Here is a 19,120-nt window from a genome sequence, read left to right as displayed (position 1 = left end):
AGATCGCATATACATCCGTAGTCCCAATCGGAGAACATGACATAGCGGGCGTAACCAATCTCATGTATCGCGCGTCTCTTGAGTGTAGTAGTGTTATCTTTCTGTTTAATTTTCTTTTGAAAATATTACCATAAAGTGCATCATGGATTCTAAACACAGCAAAACCACTCCTAGTGATAGTAGCAGCAAGAGGCAAAGGAAAAATATTGACTTGGAAGTGAAACAAGGTTATTAAACAATATGAAGGTGGAAAACCAGTGAATGCTATTGCTCGGTATTTAGGCATGTCGCACTCGACAATCATGATCGTAAAAAACAAAAAGTTCTCAAAGCTGTTAAAGGATCAGCTTCACTGAAAACTATAAGGCTCATGAAAATGGGAGAGGGACCTATATCGGATATGGAGAAATTGCTAAGTATGTAATATGGTGTTCGCATAACGTCTGATTTCACAGAACGTATTGTGGATGTTAAACAACGCATACCTGTAATAGAATTGACTCTGCAATTTGAAAGGGAGAAACTAAAATCGGATGTATGAGTATTACAGTGAAGTAAAGGGGACTACAGAAGCATGAGAGAGGAGCTGCCTCGTTAATTGGAAGGGAACATTAGTAGGGATGTTGGCAAAGCAGCAATGGCTGAACTTTCAGCAAGCAATTTGGAAAGCATAGGATAGATACATCCCGAATACGATTAAATATTCTAAAGGAGGGATCAGGCAACTGAGGCTGACAAAACGTCAAAGACAACATAAAAGCAAAAGAGAGGGCATACAATATAGCAAAAGTTAGAGGCTGGAGGATTGGGAAACATGAAAACCAACAGAAGGCAACTAATAAATTAATAAGAATAGGAAAGACAAAATATGAAGGTAAGCTAGCTAATAATATCAAAGAGGACACCAAAAGTTTTTTTTTACAGATATATAAAGAGTAACAAGAGTCAGGAGTGGATATTGGACCATTGGAAAATGAGGCTGGAGAGGTAGTAATGGGGGACAAAACAAACGGCAGTATGCCAGAAATTAGAGCATGTCAAGAGGGTAGAAGTGAGTAGTTGCTATTACTAAAGAGAAGGTACTTTGGAAGCTGAAAGTTGAAAGGTCACCTAGACCAGTTGGACTACACCCCAAGGTTCTGAAAGGAAGCTGAAGAGATCGTGGAGGCATTTGTTGTGATCTTTAAAGAATCACTAGATTCTGAAATGGTTCCAGAGGACTAGAGAATGTACATGCCACTCCACTCTTTAAGAAGGGAGAGAGACAAAAGGACAGGAAATTAAAGGCCAGTTAGCCTGACTTCAGTGGTTGGTAAGATGTTGCAGAGGAGTGTTAGATGTTGTTATTAAGGATGAGGTTTCGGGGTACTTAGAAACATTATAAAATAGGCCGAAGTTGGCATGATTTCTTTAAGGGGAAATTTTATCTGACAAATTTGTTGGAAATCTTTGAGGAAATAACAGGCAGGATAGAGAAAGGAGAGTCAATGGATGTTGTTTGCTTGGATTTTCAGAAGACCTTTGAACAAGGTATTGTACATGAGGCAACTAGGCAAGATAAGAGTCCATTATGTTACAGGAACGATACTAGCATGGACAGAAGATTGGCTGATTTGCAGAAGGAAAGGAGTGGGAATACAGTGGGCCTTTTCTGGTTGTCTGTCAGTAACTAGTGGTGCTCTGCAGAGTTTGTTGTTGAGTCTGCTTTTCATGTTGTATAGCAATAATTTGACAGAATTGATGGCTTTGTGGCCAAATTTGTAGATCGATGAATAAAAGATAGGTGGTGGGGCAGGTGTTGTGGATGCAGGGAATCTGTAGAAGGACTTGAACAGATTAGGAGAATGGGCAAAGAAGTGGAATACAGTGTGGAGAATGAATAAAAGTTTAGACTATTCTCTAAACGGGCAGCAAAATTGGGAATCAGAAGTACAAAGATTTGGGAGTCCTCATGCAGATTAACTTGCAGTTGAGGCAGTGGTAAGGAAGGCAAATGCAATGTTTGCATTTGTTTTGAGAGGAATTAGAATGTAATCAAGAATATAATACTGAGGCTTTAAATGACATCGGTCAGACCACACTTGGAGTATTGTGAGCAGTTTTGCACTCCTTATTGAAGGGGGTTGTGATGCATTTGAAATGATCCAGAGGAAATTCAAGAGCATGATCCCAGGAATGTAAGAGTTAATGTATGAGGAACGTTAGATGGCTTTTGGCCTGTAGTCAATAGAGTTTATAAGAATGATGGGGGGTGGGGGGATCTCATTGAATCCTATCAATATTGAAAGGCGTAGGTAGAGTGGAGATGGAGAGGATATTTTCATCTAATGGAGGAGTCTTGGTAGCACCAACGGGCACAGCCTCAGAATAGAAGGAGGTTTGTTTTAGAACAAGATGAGGAATTTCTGTAGCAAGAGGTTGGTCAATCAGTGGAATTCATTGCCACAAACAACTGTGGAGACCAAGTCATTGGATATATTTGAAGCGGAGATTGAGAAGACCATAAGATACTGGAGCAGAATTAGGCCATTCGGCACATCCAGTGTGCTTTACCATTCCATCATGGCTGATTTATTATCCGTCTCAACCCTATACTTCTGTCTTCTCCCCGTAGCCTTTGACACCCTGATTAATCAGGAACCTATCAACCTCTGCCTTAAATATACCCAATGACTTGGCCTGTACAGCTGTCTGAGACAATGAATGCCACAGATTCATCATCCTCTGGCTAAAGAAATTGTTCTTCATCTCTGTTCTAAATAGACAGTCCCTTTATTTTGAGGCTGTACCCTCTGGACCTGGACTCGCCCACTACAGGAAACATTCTCTCTGCATCCACTTTATCCAGACTTTTAAGTATTCGATAGGTTGCAATGAGATACCCCCACCATCTAAACTTCAGAGAGTGTAGGACAAGAGTTATCAAATACTCTTCATCTGTTAATCCTTTCATTTCTGGAATCATTCTCATGAATCTCTTCTGGACTCTCTCCAATGCCATCACATCTTTTCTTAGATAAGGAACCCAAAACTGCTCACAATACTGCAAGTGTTGTCTGACGAACGCTTTATAAATCTTCAGCATTACATCTTTGCTTTTTGTATTCTAGTCCTCTCAAAATGAATGCTAATGTTACATTTGCCTTCCTTACCGCTGACTCAACCTTCAAGTTAACCTTTAGGAAATCCTGCACGAGGACTCCCAAATCCCTTTGCATCTCTGATTTTTCAATTTTCTCCCCATATAGAAAACAGTCCGCACTTTTATTCCTTCTGCCAAAGTGCATGCCAATGTTCTATTCCATTTGCTACTTCATTGCCCATTCCCCCTATCTGTCTCAGCTGTTGATAAGTAAGGGTGTCAAAGGTTATGGGGGTAGAGAATGCAGGAGAACAGGGTTCAGAGGGATAATAGATCAGCCATGATGGAATAGCAGAGCAGACTCAATGGACCAAATGGCTTAATTTTGTTCATATGTCCTATGGTTTTCCAGTAAGTACACTAAGCTAAGATGTTATGGCCATCATGAAGACTTGCTAAAACAGGGAGGAACCTTCATGAGCTCCCATAGCCCCTGATAACCCTGTGATGTCAGTCTCTGAGATTGACATGAGAGTATCTTTCAGGAGGGTGTTACGAGACATGCAGGCTCATACTGTGAGTGTTACTTTAAGTGCGCCTGAGTGAGGCGGGACTATGACGTCAGTCACAGGCTGGAGCAGCCTGCTGTGGACTTAACACAGAGAGAAAGAGAGTGAGGGAGAGTAAGAGAGAGACTGGGGAAGCCGGCACCTTCAGCTTGTCGCAGCTAAGGCTTGGAACTCTCCTATGCCAACAAGGGTGGGTTGATCATCAGATAAGTGACTGTCACTTTGTATAATCCATAGGAGTGGATTTTAGGATATCCTGAGGGACCACTTTTGTGTTAACCCTTGCATGGGTATGTTGTGTGGTAACCATTCGAAGATGATATTCCTGTGACAGGTTACAATTCGTATGTGGATACGGACGGACTTGACGGACAAGATCTTCGACGACTGTTATCTCATTTTACCAGCGTGGAACCTGTGGAATTCGACGTGAATCGTCCTTTCTCTACATTCCACTCTGAATTACAAAATCTCTCCAATCATCATTTATTCTGTGGATTACTGAACCATACTAATTTGCCATCTTAAGACTTTAATAACTAATCCTAAGCTTGATAGTTACACACACACCCATAACACGGTTAACTTTTGTTCATCTTGGTTAAGTTACTATATTATAAGTAGATATTAATAAAGATAGTGGTTTTAATATTAAAACAGGACTCAGTGTGAAATCTCTTGCTACTGATTTGTTTCTAAAATGTTACTGTTTGTAACGAGGGTGAACCCACAGAATGCAACCAGCTTTGATAGGTACCTGGCTGAGTACTAAAGGTCTATGCTGATCAACTGGTTGGAGTGTTTTCCGATATCTTTAACTTCTCAGTTTGGCAGTCTAAGGTACTCACTGGCTTCAAGCAGGATTCAATTACACAGGTGCCCAAGTGGTAACCTGCTGCAAAGACTATTGTACAATAACACTTACAACCACTGTGATGAAGTGTTTTGAGAGGATGGTGATGAAACATATCAACTCTTGCCTGAGAAGCAACTTGGATCAGCTTCAATTTGCCTACCAGCACCAAAGTTCCACAGCAAACGCCATTTCATTGGTTTTTCACTCAACCCTGAAACATTAGAATGTTCTATTGACTACAGCTCAGCATTCAATACGATCATCCTCTCAAAACTAAGCAATAAGTTTCAATACCTTGGCCTCAATATCTCCTTGTACAATTGGATCCTCAAGTACCTCACTTGTGGACCCAAGTCAGTTCAAATTGACAACAGCTCCACAATCTCCATCAGCACAGGTGTGAGCTTAGCCCCCTGCTCTACTTGCTTTATACTTATGACTGTGAGGCTAAGCACAGCTCCAATGCCATATTTAAGTTTGCTGACAACACCGCTGTCATAGGCTGAGTCACAGGGTGGTTGCAAAGTACAGTATATTGTGTGGTGGAGAGTATATTGACTGGTTGCATCACGGCCTGATATGGAAATACCAATGCCTTTGAACGGAAAGTCCTACAAAATGTAGTGGATACAACCCAGTCCATTCTGGGGAAAGCCCTCCCCACCATTGAGCACATCTGAATATTACTTATTTGCTTGAGTGGGACAATGTGAAGAAAAGATTGTGCAGTGATTTTGTTTACTTGATATCTTCATTGAGCTTTGTAATTATTTTTTCTGTATTTTCTACCCTTCATTTATCTCATGTTATATCAGTAGGTGGAGTTGATGTGCCATGATATTCATATCTGCAATTGTATCATTTATGCCTTTTTGTGGCCCTGTGGCATGTATTTTCTATGACAACTACATCATAGGCGATGTTGTAGTTGAAGGTTTGCTATTTATAAAGTATAAATTAGACATAGATGGTGACAATACATCCTTACTTTAACAAAGAAATCCAGAAGTTGCTGTTGAAAATGATATGCCCACCCTGAAGCATCGTATTCAAAGGTGAAATAACAGGTTCATTGTTGCAGTGACCTTTGGACATGGTAAGCTTTATTTATTACCAAGTAACTTCTGCAGTACTGAAAATTAACTTCCCCATCTGTCAGATTGTCCTTTCAGATTTTAATTGTACTGTTTTATTTAATGTAACCTTCTCTATGACAATATTGAAGGCCATTTGAGCAATCAATCAATGCGGGCTCCCAGCAAAAGAGTTCTTTAAAGAGTTGTATTAGACACATTCTCCCTCTTATTTCCCTTTAACCTTACAACTTATTCTTTGTCACTTGCCCACCAGTTCCAATTATATAGTTTGCTTCAACCTGCATTAAGGAGTAATTTACAGTAGCCAGTCAATTTAGTACCATCTCCTTGAACTTGGAAATAAACTGGAGTACCTGACAGGATCCTGTATGGGTGCAAGGAGAAATTGCAAATTCCACACAGACAGCACGAAGATCAGGATCAACTTCCAGTCACTGGATCTGTGAGGGAGGAGGACCAACTAACATTCTGTCATACTGGTTATCCATCTCTCTTAAACCAACCTTTGTTTATTTCATATTCCATACTTTATTTGACATTAGATACTTTGTCTAGTGCTTCCTGCTTCTGTCCCAGTGTCCAGATCCTCCAATCCGAATTGGTTAAGTTCCTTGCACTGGAGCACTGTAGTAGAAAAGCAGAATCCATCATTGAGGATGCCCACCATCCAGTCCGTGCTTTCTTTTTGCTGATGGCCACTGGCTGAGGTACAGGAACCTTAGTTCCCACAATACCAGGCTCAGAAACAGTTATTACCCTTCAACCATCAAACTGCTGAAATAGAGTGGGTAACTTCACTCACATGAATACTGAACTGGTTCCACAACCTGTGGACTCACTTTCAAGGACTTTACAACTCATGTTCTCAATACTTATTATTTATTTATTAATATTTTGTTTTTGTCTCTTTTTTTTGTATTTGCACAATTCTTTTGCACATTGGTTGGTTGTGCGGCCTAGTGTGCAGTTTTTCATTTATTCTATTGTGTTTCTTTGAAAATTAATCTCAGGGTGGTATATGGCAACAAGTATGTACTTTGACAATAAATTCACTTTGAACTTTGAACTTAACCCTTGCACGTGAGCTTTATATCCTCTAGTGGAGATATGCATTATTGCCAGCTGTCATAATCTTATAGATTAAAAGTTTAGCAACTGACATCTCCCACCAACAGGAAAGCCATGATGCATATTTTTACTATACCTATAAACTTACTGGTGTTATGTTGTGTTCAGACAAGCCCTTATTGTGCTTTGGCCTCAGGAGCAGCATTCCCATTAGCAAGCAAGTAGAATTGTTCCACTGATTGAAATGTTTACAGATGTGCTAACTAAGAAGTCTTAACATGAGGCATCCTTTGGCCCATCCTTTATAAAGCCTGGAATATATAAATGTAGATAGGAAAACTCCACTTTCCTCTTTAAGATGATTAAATGAGACACTTGAAACTTTTTCTCAAGAGGAATGTGTACAGCAGGCACTAATGCCCAACACTGAATTGAATACTGTATTTCATTACAGTATTGCAGCCATGCTGTCTTTTCAGAGATGCTCTTTGTTTTTTGAGTGGTCCATTAAGCAAATGCTATTTCGTTTTCTTCGACCAGGCTGGAACATTACTTGGTTCTGAGTTTCCCCCCATATAGATAAGTTAGAATCTAGAGCGAAATTGGGAATGCAGGGAGAAATCAGTGGAAGTTGTTTACTAGGATTATCCGAAGGCCTTTCATGTGCCACACATGAGGCTGCTAAACAAGATAAGACCATGAGACATAAGAATAATTTGGAAGGCTTGCGAAGGTAGAGGGCAAAGTGAATGCAGCAAATGCAGAGAGGAAAACTTGATGCAGTCGGCAAGAGTACCGTGGCTTGGGAGAAGATCTCTTTTCCAGCAAGACAATGACCCCAAGCCTAAAGCCAAAGCTACACAAAGCTTAAAAATCAGAAATCTAATGTCCTGGAGTGGCCAAGTCAGAGCCCAGACCTCAATCCAATTGTGGCTGGGCTTGAAAAAAGCTGTTCACTCATGATCCCCATGCAATCTGACAGAGCTTGAGTAGTTTTGTAAAGAAGAATGGGGAAAAATTGCAGTGTCCAGATGTCCAAAGCTGATAGAGACCTATCCACACAGGCTCAAGGCTATAATTGCTGCCAAAGCTGCATTTACTAAATACTGACTTGAAGGGGGTTAATACTTACGCAATCAATTATTTTGTTTTTTTATATTTTTAATTAATTTAAATCACTTTGTAGATGTCTGTTTTCACTTTGACATTAAAGAGGCTTTTTTCTGTCAATAGGTTTCAAAAAAAGCCAAATTAAATCCACTGTGATTCAATGTTGTAAAAAAATGAAACATGAAAATTTCTTTGGGGGGGGGAGGTGAATACTTTTTATAGGTATTTTTATACTCAGTGACTTGGCCTCCACAGCTGTCTATGCCAATGAATTCCACAGATTCAGCACCTTCTTGCTGTGTCCTCTGGACTCTCCCTCTAATGGAAACATTCTGTCCACATCCACTGTATCTAGCCTTTCAATATTTGGTAGGTTTCAATGAGATCCTCCTCCCCCCCTCCCCCCCATTCTTCTGATCTCCAGCAAGTGCAGGCTCCTCATATATTAAGCCTTTCATCGGCAGGATCATTCTTGTACCGCAACCCCCGCCCCCCCCCCCCCCCCCACGGATCGTTTCTGAGATAAGGGGCGCAAAACTGCTCACAATACTCCAAGTGTAGTCTGACCAATGCCTTACAAAGCTTCAGCATTACAAGCTTGCTTCTATATTCTGATCCTCTCTGAATGAATGCTTTTCTCACCACTGACTCCATTTCCAGTGTTTGTCCTCCGCTGTAAGTTTACACAATTGACGCTTCTCCAGCACACCGTTCATTCTTTATTGCCTCTTTTATCTATTTCCCTCAGCCGGCTCCATCATCAGTTTAAAATCCCCTGCTCTGTTACAGATCTTCCCTTTAGTTCTCAAGACATACTTCATTTCTAACTCTCAGTTCTGATGAAACTTTAAATATCCCGATGCCTAAATAAATAGATTGCAGACGCTGCAATCTGGAACAAAAAAAAAAGGACACTGGAAGAAATCAGCGGGTCAGGCAGAACCCCTGAAGCACTAGTGTCAGGTCTGGGCCTGAAACATACACTGTCTGCCTCTACAGATGCTGCTTGATCTACTGAGTGCCTCCAGAGATGATGCTGAACGTGTGGAGTTCCTTCGCTCTTATCACAAATAAACACATCTCACCAGAATCACGGTGTTTTTATGATCTTTGTTTTCCACAGTTTGACTGCTCCATTTCCCCAGTGGCCCTCCCTTGAAAGAATGGCATTGACTGTGGAATACTCAGAGGCCAAGAAAGCTACTGTGTTTTATTATACACATCCTTTCCTTCACAAGTCTAGTTCAAAGTGCACATATAGCAATTGAAATCCTGTAAAATTGTCATGTTAGACTTTGGTTACTGAACGCACCCTGGCTAATGAGAACTAATTGTACATTGAACTGAAATGTCAGCACTTCCCGAAGTACATTAAGGGATGAATAGGTGCTGACAAGCTCCTTCACGTATATTCCTTCTGCTTTGATGAGATTTGCTATGTGTGTATAACTGAATTTACTTCACATTGAAAGGTAAGTTCTGATGCATTCATATGTTTCCTGTTAATATCTAGTTTGTTAGAACTAGATTGGAGGACCAGTTTAAAAGAGTAGGATTTTAAAATAATTGACACTTAATTGTATTTAACAATAGATAATTAAACTGTATACGGTAGATATTTACACACAGAATGCGTACAAAAGCATGGTATATAAAAGTATTTGTACTTAAGTGATTAAATTCACACAACTGAACCAATTATTAGTTCAGGACCGAATGCCCGACTTCTGCCCCTTTGTCTTATGGTCTATTAGTTGATTAGTGTAGCAGTTGAAACCTTAGAATAAATGAGTTAATAATTACACAGCTTAATAATTTTTACTCTTTGCATATTTCCATTAAATTGATAAATTATTTCACTGTAATGATTTCTCTATATTCACTGCCAGTTTCTGTAAATCAATGTAAAAAAAAATGATTATTACCTGCCAGTAGCTTGGATAGAGTCTCAAAGTGAGATATCAATTTGTGCTTATCTTCCAAAGTTGATGTGGTGATCCATGAAGCCTTTTACATAGGAACTCTTGCCAGAACAAAAGAATCTCATCAGAATTGTAGCAATTAATCTGGACTGACAAGTAGCTTCTAGTCTCTGTTTGAAACCATCTGATGGTGAGGCCAAAGCTGTTACCTTTATGTTGCCAACCAGTGTGCTCCAGTTTGAAGTGATCATCTACACTGGGGCAACAATGTATGGATAGGAAATTGTTTAACCATATTTTTGACACAAGGTTTATGTAATCTTTTTCTTACCTTATTTTTTCCCAAGAATTCAAGCGCAATGTTAGTGATGAATTTGAGGAGCCTTTTCACCATTACCCTTCTGATGTTGTTGAAGTATACCACTTTGATAAGCACTGAATCATCAATGGAACTCAGAAATGCACATCTTTTAACTTCTAAAGATTATGCTCGTATCATCAATTTGAGACAGCAAGGCGGTAAGTCTGAATTAGCTTCAGTTTGGATGTTGTGTATGTCCTTGTGAGGCAATAATTATAGTTGTGTGGATCAATATATCTTTTTTTGTACTTTTACCACAGTAAAATACAATGCAGCAAGAGAGTAGAGCTATTGGGATGTCAGAATTAGTATTAATATTATGTTAACACAGAATAAACCACAGAAATTGGCATCTGCAAAATAAAGGTCTTGTTTAATGTGGATTACATGTCTGGCTACTTGTTTCACAAATTGACAATTTTCCTTTTCTTCTAATGAATTTTTGCTAGATGAAAAATGTAAAATTTCTCAACTGATTGTTGTACTAATCGTTTTGTGTTGTGCAGGTTTTCCAAGTGACTGTTATGAGATTTTTCAGCAGTCAGAAAGCAAAGCTGAAGATGGCCTCTATGTCATTCAGTTAATGAAGGATCTACTCGTTGTTTACTGTGACATGCACAGTGCAGATGGGGGGTGGACAGTCATCCAGCACATCACTGTTAATAGCTCATTGGACTTTGACAGAACGTGGCAGGACTACAAGCAAGGATTTGGTTTTATTAATGATGATCACTGGTTGGGCAATGAGTTAATACATAGAATCACCAGCAGGCCAAATGAATATAGTTTGGGAATCAAATTAGTCAACATGAATGGAGAGGTGAAGTGGGGAGAATATGCCCCATTTCTCATTGAAGATGAAGAATCCAAATATAAAATCAGACTTGGTCTTTATCGTGGAACTGCAACTGATGCTTTGACAAAAGATACAGAAGCTTATATTCATGACAACCAAAAATTCACCACAAAAGACAATGATAATGACAACTATTATCGGAATTGTGCCAATCTGGAACTCAATGGGATACCAGGTGGAGGATGGTGGTATAATGCCTGTGCTGGAGCCAATCTAAACAGAAAAAATGTTATTTACTGGCAGAATGATTGTAATAAAGATAACCAGTGCAAGTATGCATGGATGATGGTAAAGCCTAATAACAGGGAAGTCAAATGCAGCGGTACCTCGCGTGATGAGTTATAACTATGGTGCAAAAATTAAATGAAAATAAATCTAATAATTCATTTGTAAGTTCAACAATTCATTGAATTTTTTTGAACAAGTGCATGTTGTGCTTATTTACCAGAAAGAATGGTAAAAGAAGATGCCCGATGTAATTGAGCAAATTAGATTAGTTACTCGCTCTACAGCATCGTACTGCCTGCATGAGTAAATTTTTATGTGGAAAAGCTTTTAAATACTCCAAGACATGATTAATATAGTTGTTTTGAAATATGATTGCTTCTGTTTGTGATGTGAGCTCAAATCTCTTCAGATGGAAGAATGAAAGTCTTTGCATGATAATAATGAAGAGCTTGAAATTAAATTAAATAGTGTCATATTCAAAGTTGCAATAGTGCCATTATATATCCAATATTGAAATATCCGGGGAAATGACTTTGGGTGAGAGTATATGCTGAATAAATAAACATTACCTGTAGATGAATATAATGAAATATTGATAATGTTTTGAAAGAGAATATATCTCTTATCAGCAAAAAGTTGTGAAACCCAACTGAAAAATCAAACTTAAGATCCGCACTGACAGTGTGAGGTACAGAAAATGCAAATTAAAACAAGCAACAGTTTCAAGATGACCTATGTATGATTGCAACAATCCTTTGTCCTCTGCACAAATTTATTCTCCTCAAATTTATAAACTGTGCTATTAATTTAATTATTTCCAGGGCAAATTTTCTTATATGCAATTTAGATATTACTTAAAAGTTTAAAGATCTATTTGTTAAATATCTCCTTATCCGAGGAGAGCTGGGACTCAGTTCTCAAATCGGTTAACTCAACCTCTCTTTGTGCTCGCCATTGCCTTTTACAGTTTAAGATTGTTCATAGAGCCCATATGTCTAAATCTAAACTATCTCGATTCTACCCTGGCATTAGTCCGCTCTGTGATAAATGCAAGAGGGGCGTGGCCTCTCTCATCCATATGTACTGGTTCTGTCCTAGCTTGGAGAAATTCTGGAAAGATGTCTTCACTACATTATTGGGTATTCTGAATCAGCACCTAGAACCAAACCCCTTAATTGCTCTGTTCGGTTTTTGGGGCGAGACAGATTCATGTCTGGGTCCGACCAAATGCCGAATACTATCCTTTGCCTCTCTCCTGGCTAGACGCTTGATCCTCCTTAGATGGAGAGATGTTGCCCCGCCCACTCATGCGCACTGGCTTAACGACATTATGGCCTGCTTGGACCTCGAAAAAATTCATTATTCAGTTCTTAATTCGGATCTAAAGTTCCATAAGGTCTGGGGACCTTTTATCGAGTACTTTCATAACCTTCCTCTTGACTAGGGTTTTTCTTTCTTTTTTTTCTTCTTTTCGGTCCCTTGCTTTCAGCTCCCTTTTTTTTCTGGTAGTAGGCATTATTATCCTCTGTTGCTAAGTGTATTCACAGTCTGGGAGTTTGACTGTCCTGACCTATACTCTTTATATTGTGTTGTGGTCGGTCTGGAGTTGTTGTTTTTTTTCTTGTGTTGTGGGGCTTGGGGAGGACACTAAGCTTACTTGTCTTTAATTTAGGTGCTTTTTTGTTAAATTCTCTTCCTTTGTAGCATATTGTTATTGTATGCTTAATTTTGCACTGTATTAATGCTCCTCATTGGGATTTGGGGTTTTTAATTTGTAAAATGTTTTGAAAAACTAATTAAAAATTTTTTTTAAAAAGATCTATTTGTTTATTTTACTCTGTGAATAAAATAATTTGGTTATAATACGTGTGTGATGATTTGGCTAAGATGTATGACACTCTCTGTTCCATCAGCATGATTGTCATTAAATACTAGCAGTTATGAATGAAACTGCCAGCATTTGCCTGTTTAAACATCAGTAAGTCCAAAACTTATGTGCATGTATTGTCAAATGTGGATATCTCAACTTGTGTATCTTGAAATGCCAACATGTTCCACCTCTCCAGATTAGCCCCATCACCCATTGATGTTAGCGACCATTGGAGGACTACATGGAAAAATAGAAAAGAGAAAGCTTCCTTTTATTTAATTATTTGTGGTTTGTTCAATATTTGTAATTATTTAAAATATTTTATATACATTGTTTGGTTTTAGTACAAATATACTATGTATATAATTTCCTAAATCATTATTCCACTTTAATAGATTTTAAATGTTAATCATGAATATGGAGGACCTCCCTAATTAATTTAATTTTAGCATCTAATTTTTAGTGGATGCAATTTTATAAGTTTTATTAAGTTCTCAGGCTATACAAAAGAATAAAATAGATTGGATTCAGCTCCTGATTCTTATTAGTATCTTTCTTGGAAGTGATTGAAGATGTGAGACCCAGCTCGGATAATTCCAGTGGATGTTTAACTGTGCAAATGTCTGTTTCAGAAGGTTGACTGTCTGGACAAAAAAAAAATTATTTATTTTTATCCTGGTGAGTTGTTTCCATTGAAAGAAAAAAATACCTTACAGAATTGTTCTTTTCTTCGAAGCCTAAATGAATAAAAAATCCATGAATCTTAAACAGGTCTATTTGTAGGTTTTGTACATATGGCTGTGAATTAGGAGAATGTTAAACTTGACTTTATTGACAAGATATATGATACATTTGTGGTAAAATATTAAATTGAAACAATACGATAATTGTACAAACATATACAAACCTGCACATCTGCAATACCAACGTTTTTGTAACAAAGGCTTTCCATTCAGTTTGCCAAATAAATATAACATTATTAGATGTAAATTATGAATCAGGTGTTTAGAAGTTCAGCAATCGGCATACAGGACATGTCAATAGTTAGCATGTAAGCAGACCATAGTCAAGAAATGCCCTCATGGAGCCTAATTTAAGATTGATAAAGAAAGAATTGTTTAAATTAGAAAGATACAGTTTTACTACTGACACCACAGCTAAGGGCAGATAGTCACAAGAACCCAAAACCTGATGTTTTTTATGCATGTATATACCATACCTCTCAATTAGTAAAAATTATTAAATTTTGCATTGGCCATTTCCTCTGGAATTTCAGAAAACAGTTCGGGAACCTAACATCAAGAAAGTATGCTCAATAAAGCTTTTTGCAAGTAATGTGAATGAATGCTGAAGCTTTATACGGTTCACTAGAATTGATAAAATACTTTTGAAGATAATAGCATTGTCAATGCAAATGTTTTTTAACGGTAACGAAAAGCACCAAAACATTCACTACTTTAGCAAATGGTTGTAACAACATTGTTTTGAACAAAAGAAAACTCAAAATTAAAAAAACAAGGTTTTCTGCATTTAATTTTCATTTTGATTTTAAAAACTATTTTGACAAAATTACAGGCAGGATGGTCAGTTAATATCTAAATATACTATAGGCACATTTCCATTTTTAATTACTATTGAGTGAATTGATTTGTGCTCATGGAAGTGGAAAATGGAATACATTGTAGTTTTGGATGTAATCTTAACCTATATGACAGAACACTTATATAGACCAGACCAGGTTTAAAATATAAAATGTTCATGCATCACAACAGCCCCGACATGGGAAACCATTCAATTAGTGTCAATGCAATCTTTTACATACTCTATACCACCCGTCTTTGCAACTTCCTCGACAGACAGTGCCATTTAGTATAATACATACAGTTCTGCACACTAAACTCAAATTTGGGACTAAGTGGAATTTTAAATATCTCATTTCACTTAAAAGCTAGCACTTTTAAGGTAATTGAGTTCCTTGTGGAACAGGTGGCATAGTGGTGCCACAGCCTTGCAGGACCAGTGACCAGGGTTCAGTTCCAACGTTCTCCTTGTATCTGCATATCCTTTTGATACCGTGGCTCCTAGGTTAATTGGAAACTAAATTGTCACTGGTGTGTAGGTAAGCGGTGGAAGCTGGAGGGAGTTAGTGGTAATATGGGAGAATAAAATGGGATCGGTGAAGTGTTAGTGTAAATGTGTGCTTGATGGTCAGTGCAGATATTATAGGCTGAAGGATGTATTTTCATGCTGTGTTGCTCTGTGGTCTCACTTTATGAAATAAAGGTATGGTGTATTTTATGCGTTTGCAGTTTAAAGTAAGATTTTGCTGAATGAGGTTTGCCACTTGATTGTGCCTGTGTAAGTAATCAGATTGAGTTAAGCTGCTGTGGGATCCTGTAATGGGTTGGACTGCTTCTGGTTTTTGTATTTATCATACTGAATTTGTTGGTCTCTTGTTATGTATTTTTGATTTTTGTGTTAACCACCTGGTCCTGTACTGCCACATGGAGCCCCTCTATTTTTGGGAAGAGGTCTCCAACTCTGAGCCATGCGTTCGATTATTATAATTCGTATTACAACATTTCAGGGAGTGAAAATTCACTCGGAGCTTCATTTCCTGATCACCATCCAGTAACTCTGTTGGACAGAGACTTCACATGCACACGTGGTGAGGTGGCTTAAATCGGCCTTGCGTTCACACCTTTCCCCCTTCCAGTACTGCAATGGCCTGCTGATCCTCAGTCACATTTACAGCTGTAGGATATCAAGTGCTGTGAAGCCCCACCTGTCAGTCGGTACTGCTTTTAAGGAAGGAAGGGAAGAGCAGTAAAAAAAGTTACCAAAAAAAAGACACCTCAGTGTAAATGAAACAATCCTTTCTCTGCACAAGGTATGCATTATGGCATTATTTGACCTATAATTCAGAACTTTAAGCACTGTGATTTGCATTTGGTGTAATAGTCTTTTTGAATAGTGAAGTGTTTATCATTGTGACAAGATAGCTTGAGGATTAACAAGGGTATGGTGACCAGTGTCATGTGATTTTCCACAAAAAAATTCAGTGCCAGTTCTTAGACTTCATTCCATGTGCTTACAGTTAGTGTTTGGTCTGTTCAGTTTCTTTAATCATAAGGAAGAAGTTCTGTCGAGGCTGTTATTTCAATTCTGATATTTTGCAAATAAACAGTTATTGAAGAGTAGTCAATAATTAGAGGTGGAACATTGAAAGAACTATGTAATATCCGCTTTAATCTCATATTTTAAAGATGTAACTTGCTGCTGGCTAGACAATTCACTTTCGCTTCCACTGAAATAGTAACAGCATTTTGAAAGTCGTACGGAAGGTTTTGTTACACAGAGCATAGCACATGGGGTTAACTGTGCTGTTAACGTAACAGAGCCAGTATCCCAGATGCCACAGTGACGTTGGGATACAGTATGAGCAGAACGTTGAGACTAATACCATGATATTGTACGGTGTCCATGTGATAATGAAAGCCAGTAGAATCGCGCTAAGTGTTTGTGCTGCCTTTTTTTCTTTAATCAAAACCAACCGTTTTCTCTTGGTGATCTGAAGTCTGAGATTTGGATCCATATTTCTAACATATGGAACTTCTGGTTCAGTGGTTGGGCAGGGTGCTACTTTTATTTCAGTGCAACCATTACTTGTGTCTGAGGTGGATGAGGAGCTGCTATCTTTGACAGCTACTTTATTACCTTTGTAAGAGATGTACCTTTTATCCTTCTGTCTTTTCACAGGGGTCACCAAATAATTTTGATTTTCATAATTATTTATCACAGGAGGCTCTTCTGAGGACACATTTGTGTCATTCTCTCCAGGGTATTCATCATTCTGATTCTGTCCTTGAGACGCCAAGGAGGCAGATTTTGGGGTGAGCCTTTCATCATCTTCTGACATGGGGTAGTTTGCAAAAGAATCTAGGTTGCCACCTTTTAACCATTCATCTGTAGCATTCTGTATGTGTGTGGATCTTAGAGTCACTGTTGTGCTTCTGTTTGAAGACCACGATACTTGGGATCTTTCCCTGTGTGTGAGCTTGTGGCCTACACATCCAAAGCAGGATGCTAACAGAGTCCTTTTGGAAACAACTACCTCATCTTCAGGGGCGAGGTTTGATGCTTGCAATTCCGCCAGGTCCTTAGTGCGTCTTTCGGTCTCTTTATAGATGCGACAATACAATATCGTCATCACTGACACAGGGATGTAGAAAGCAGCTATGGCCGTGCCAAAGGTAATAGTAGGTACAGATAAAAATTGTATCTGACATTCATTCGAAGGAACCGTTCTTTCTCCAACTAAGTATTGCCAGCATAAAATTGCAGGGGCCCACAATATAAAGGATATTAACCATGCAAGTCCAATCATGATACCAGCCCTTCTGGGAGTACGCTTAGCCCTGTAGGTTAATGGCCGTGTGATTGAGAAATACCGGTCGAAGCTTATAAGGAGCAAATTCATGACGGAGGCATTACTGGCTACGTAATCCAATGCAAGCCACAAATCGCACGTCAGGTTTCCCAGCAACCAGGAGCCGATTAATATATAAGAAGCGTAGAGATTCATTGAAAAAATTCCAATGATGAGGTCAGCACAGGCCAGACTTAACAGGAAATAGTTATTCACTGTCTTTAGCTGGCTGTTCACTTTGAATGAAACAATGACTAAAATATTACCTATTATCGTTACAAGGCTCACAATAGCAGTAATAATGGAAATTGATACCACTTTCAATAGACTCTGTCCATCCTCTCGATTGGAGCTGTTACCAGTCATGGATCCATTCCTGAAGAGATCTGATTCAATCATTCTTGAAACTGTCACAATATCCAGAATAAACAAAGAGCAAAGCTTGCTATTCCGATGACGAAAACTAAGGAGTTGCTTTTGCAGGCGTTCTCCTCCTTTGATTCTTCTGAGGAAGAAAACATGTTGTTACTGATTTTATCTCATTAAGTAACTTGCTTCTTGACCTCCAAAAGTTAACCTGATTTAATTATTCTAAATGACTTGGCTGATTGATGAAAAGCAACCAGGGTAACTCATACAATTTCAAGTACATCTCAATTGCAAATTTCTGATTCTTCCTAAGATGAAAACTTGAGTTCCTTTTCTTGAAGTAGTCCTTGGTCAGCCAGTAGTAACTTACTACAGAATGACTGTAATGTTGGTGAAATAAAACACAGTGTAAAAAATAACAATTATTTGTAGTATAACTTGTTTCTGAAATATTACTGTGCCATAGAAGTAACATAAGTAAGCAGGTTCTTCTCATGAGTGGAAAGTGATCTGTACCCATTACCTTTAATTAAAGCAAGCTTTATGAATCTGAATTCCTGCTGAAAGCAGAATCAAGAAATTGAATCCAAATGCATTCAGCAATGTGATAGTAAGGTTACGGTGAAGCCACCCACTGATTATTCTGTACAGTTTTGGTCTAATCTAAAATTGGATATATTCACCATAGAAGAAGTGGAGCAAAGATTCACCAGATGGATTTCTGGGATGGCAGCTAGTCATTATGAGAAGAGACTGAGTGGGCTGTGAAATGCTCATAATTCTTAGAGGCCGTTGAAAGCAAGGAGGATGTTTTCCCTCAATGAGAGATCTCGGAGAAGGGGGTCACAGTTTCAAAATAAGAAGCAAGGAGACATTTCTTCACACAGAGGGTAGTGAATCTTTGGAATCATCTGACTTGAGAGCTGTGGATTTATTATGTTCAAAACAAAGACCTACAGATGTCTGGATACTGGAAGAATTAAGGGATACAAGTAGATTGAAGCGGGCGAATGGCCTATTCTAGCTTCTAATTCTTGTATTCATTAAATAAATGCAATTGTATGTCCCTCATCTTGGGGACAAGCCCTCTTCTCATTACTAACATCAGGAAAGAGACACAGGAGCCTAAAGACTCACACTGAAAATGTTTTAGGAAAACCTTCTTCCCCTCTGCCATTTTATTTCCAAATGGGCCATAAACCCATGAACACCATGTCACCATTCCTCTTTTGAACTGTTTATTTATATTTTTATTGGAACATAGTAATTTTTTTAAATGTCTTGCACTGTGCTGTTGCCACAA

The 19,120-nt window shown here is 38.4% G+C and overlaps 2 protein-coding genes across 2 annotated transcripts; one reads left to right on the top strand and one right to left on the bottom strand.

The window, feature by feature from the left end:
* Window positions 1–9,139: 9,139 nt before the first annotated feature.
* Window positions 9,140–12,906, top strand: LOC140725111 (fibrinogen-like protein A). Its single transcript, XM_073040134.1, has 3 exons — window positions 9,140–9,254; window positions 10,052–10,223; window positions 10,572–12,906. Exons 2-3 carry the CDS (start codon window positions 10,064–10,066, stop codon window positions 11,264–11,266), a joined length of 855 nt encoding a protein of 284 aa, XP_072896235.1. The 5' UTR covers window positions 9,140–9,254; window positions 10,052–10,063; the 3' UTR covers window positions 11,267–12,906.
* Window positions 12,907–13,689: 783 nt separating this feature from the next.
* Window positions 13,690–17,847, bottom strand: chrm5b (cholinergic receptor, muscarinic 5b). Its single transcript, XM_073038986.1, has 2 exons — window positions 16,316–17,847; window positions 13,690–13,756 (listed from the first exon to the last, which is right to left on the bottom strand). The coding sequence occupies exons 1-2, from the start codon at window positions 17,845–17,847 to the stop codon at window positions 13,690–13,692; spliced, it is 1,599 nt and encodes a 532-aa protein (XP_072895087.1).
* Window positions 17,848–19,120: the final 1,273 nt, after the last annotated feature.

Source organism: Hemitrygon akajei, chromosome 3 (genome assembly GCF_048418815.1).
Source record: "Hemitrygon akajei chromosome 3, sHemAka1.3, whole genome shotgun sequence".
NCBI classification, from domain to species: Eukaryota; Metazoa; Chordata; class Chondrichthyes; order Myliobatiformes; family Dasyatidae; genus Hemitrygon; species Hemitrygon akajei.
This window is presented reverse-complemented; position numbering and strand designations above follow the sequence as displayed.

What these genes read in the sequence shown, in the direction of transcription:
- chrm5b (XM_073038986.1), bottom strand. Translation starts at nt 17,847, where the DNA reads ATGATTGAATCAGATCTCTTCAGGAATGGATCCATGACTGGTAACAGC. An exon ending in CTATTTCAGTGGAAGCGAAA is followed by an intron (nt 13,757 to 16,315) that starts GTGAATTGTCTA and finishes TTATTCATTTAG; the next exon opens with GCTTCGAAGAAAAGAACAAT.
- LOC140725111 (XM_073040134.1), top strand. Translation starts at nt 10,064, where the DNA reads ATGTTAGTGATGAATTTGAGGAGCCTTTTCACCATTACCCTTCTGATG. An exon ending in CAATTTGAGACAGCAAGGCG is followed by an intron (nt 10,224 to 10,571) that starts GTAAGTCTGAAT and finishes TGTGTTGTGCAG; the next exon opens with GTTTTCCAAGTGACTGTTAT.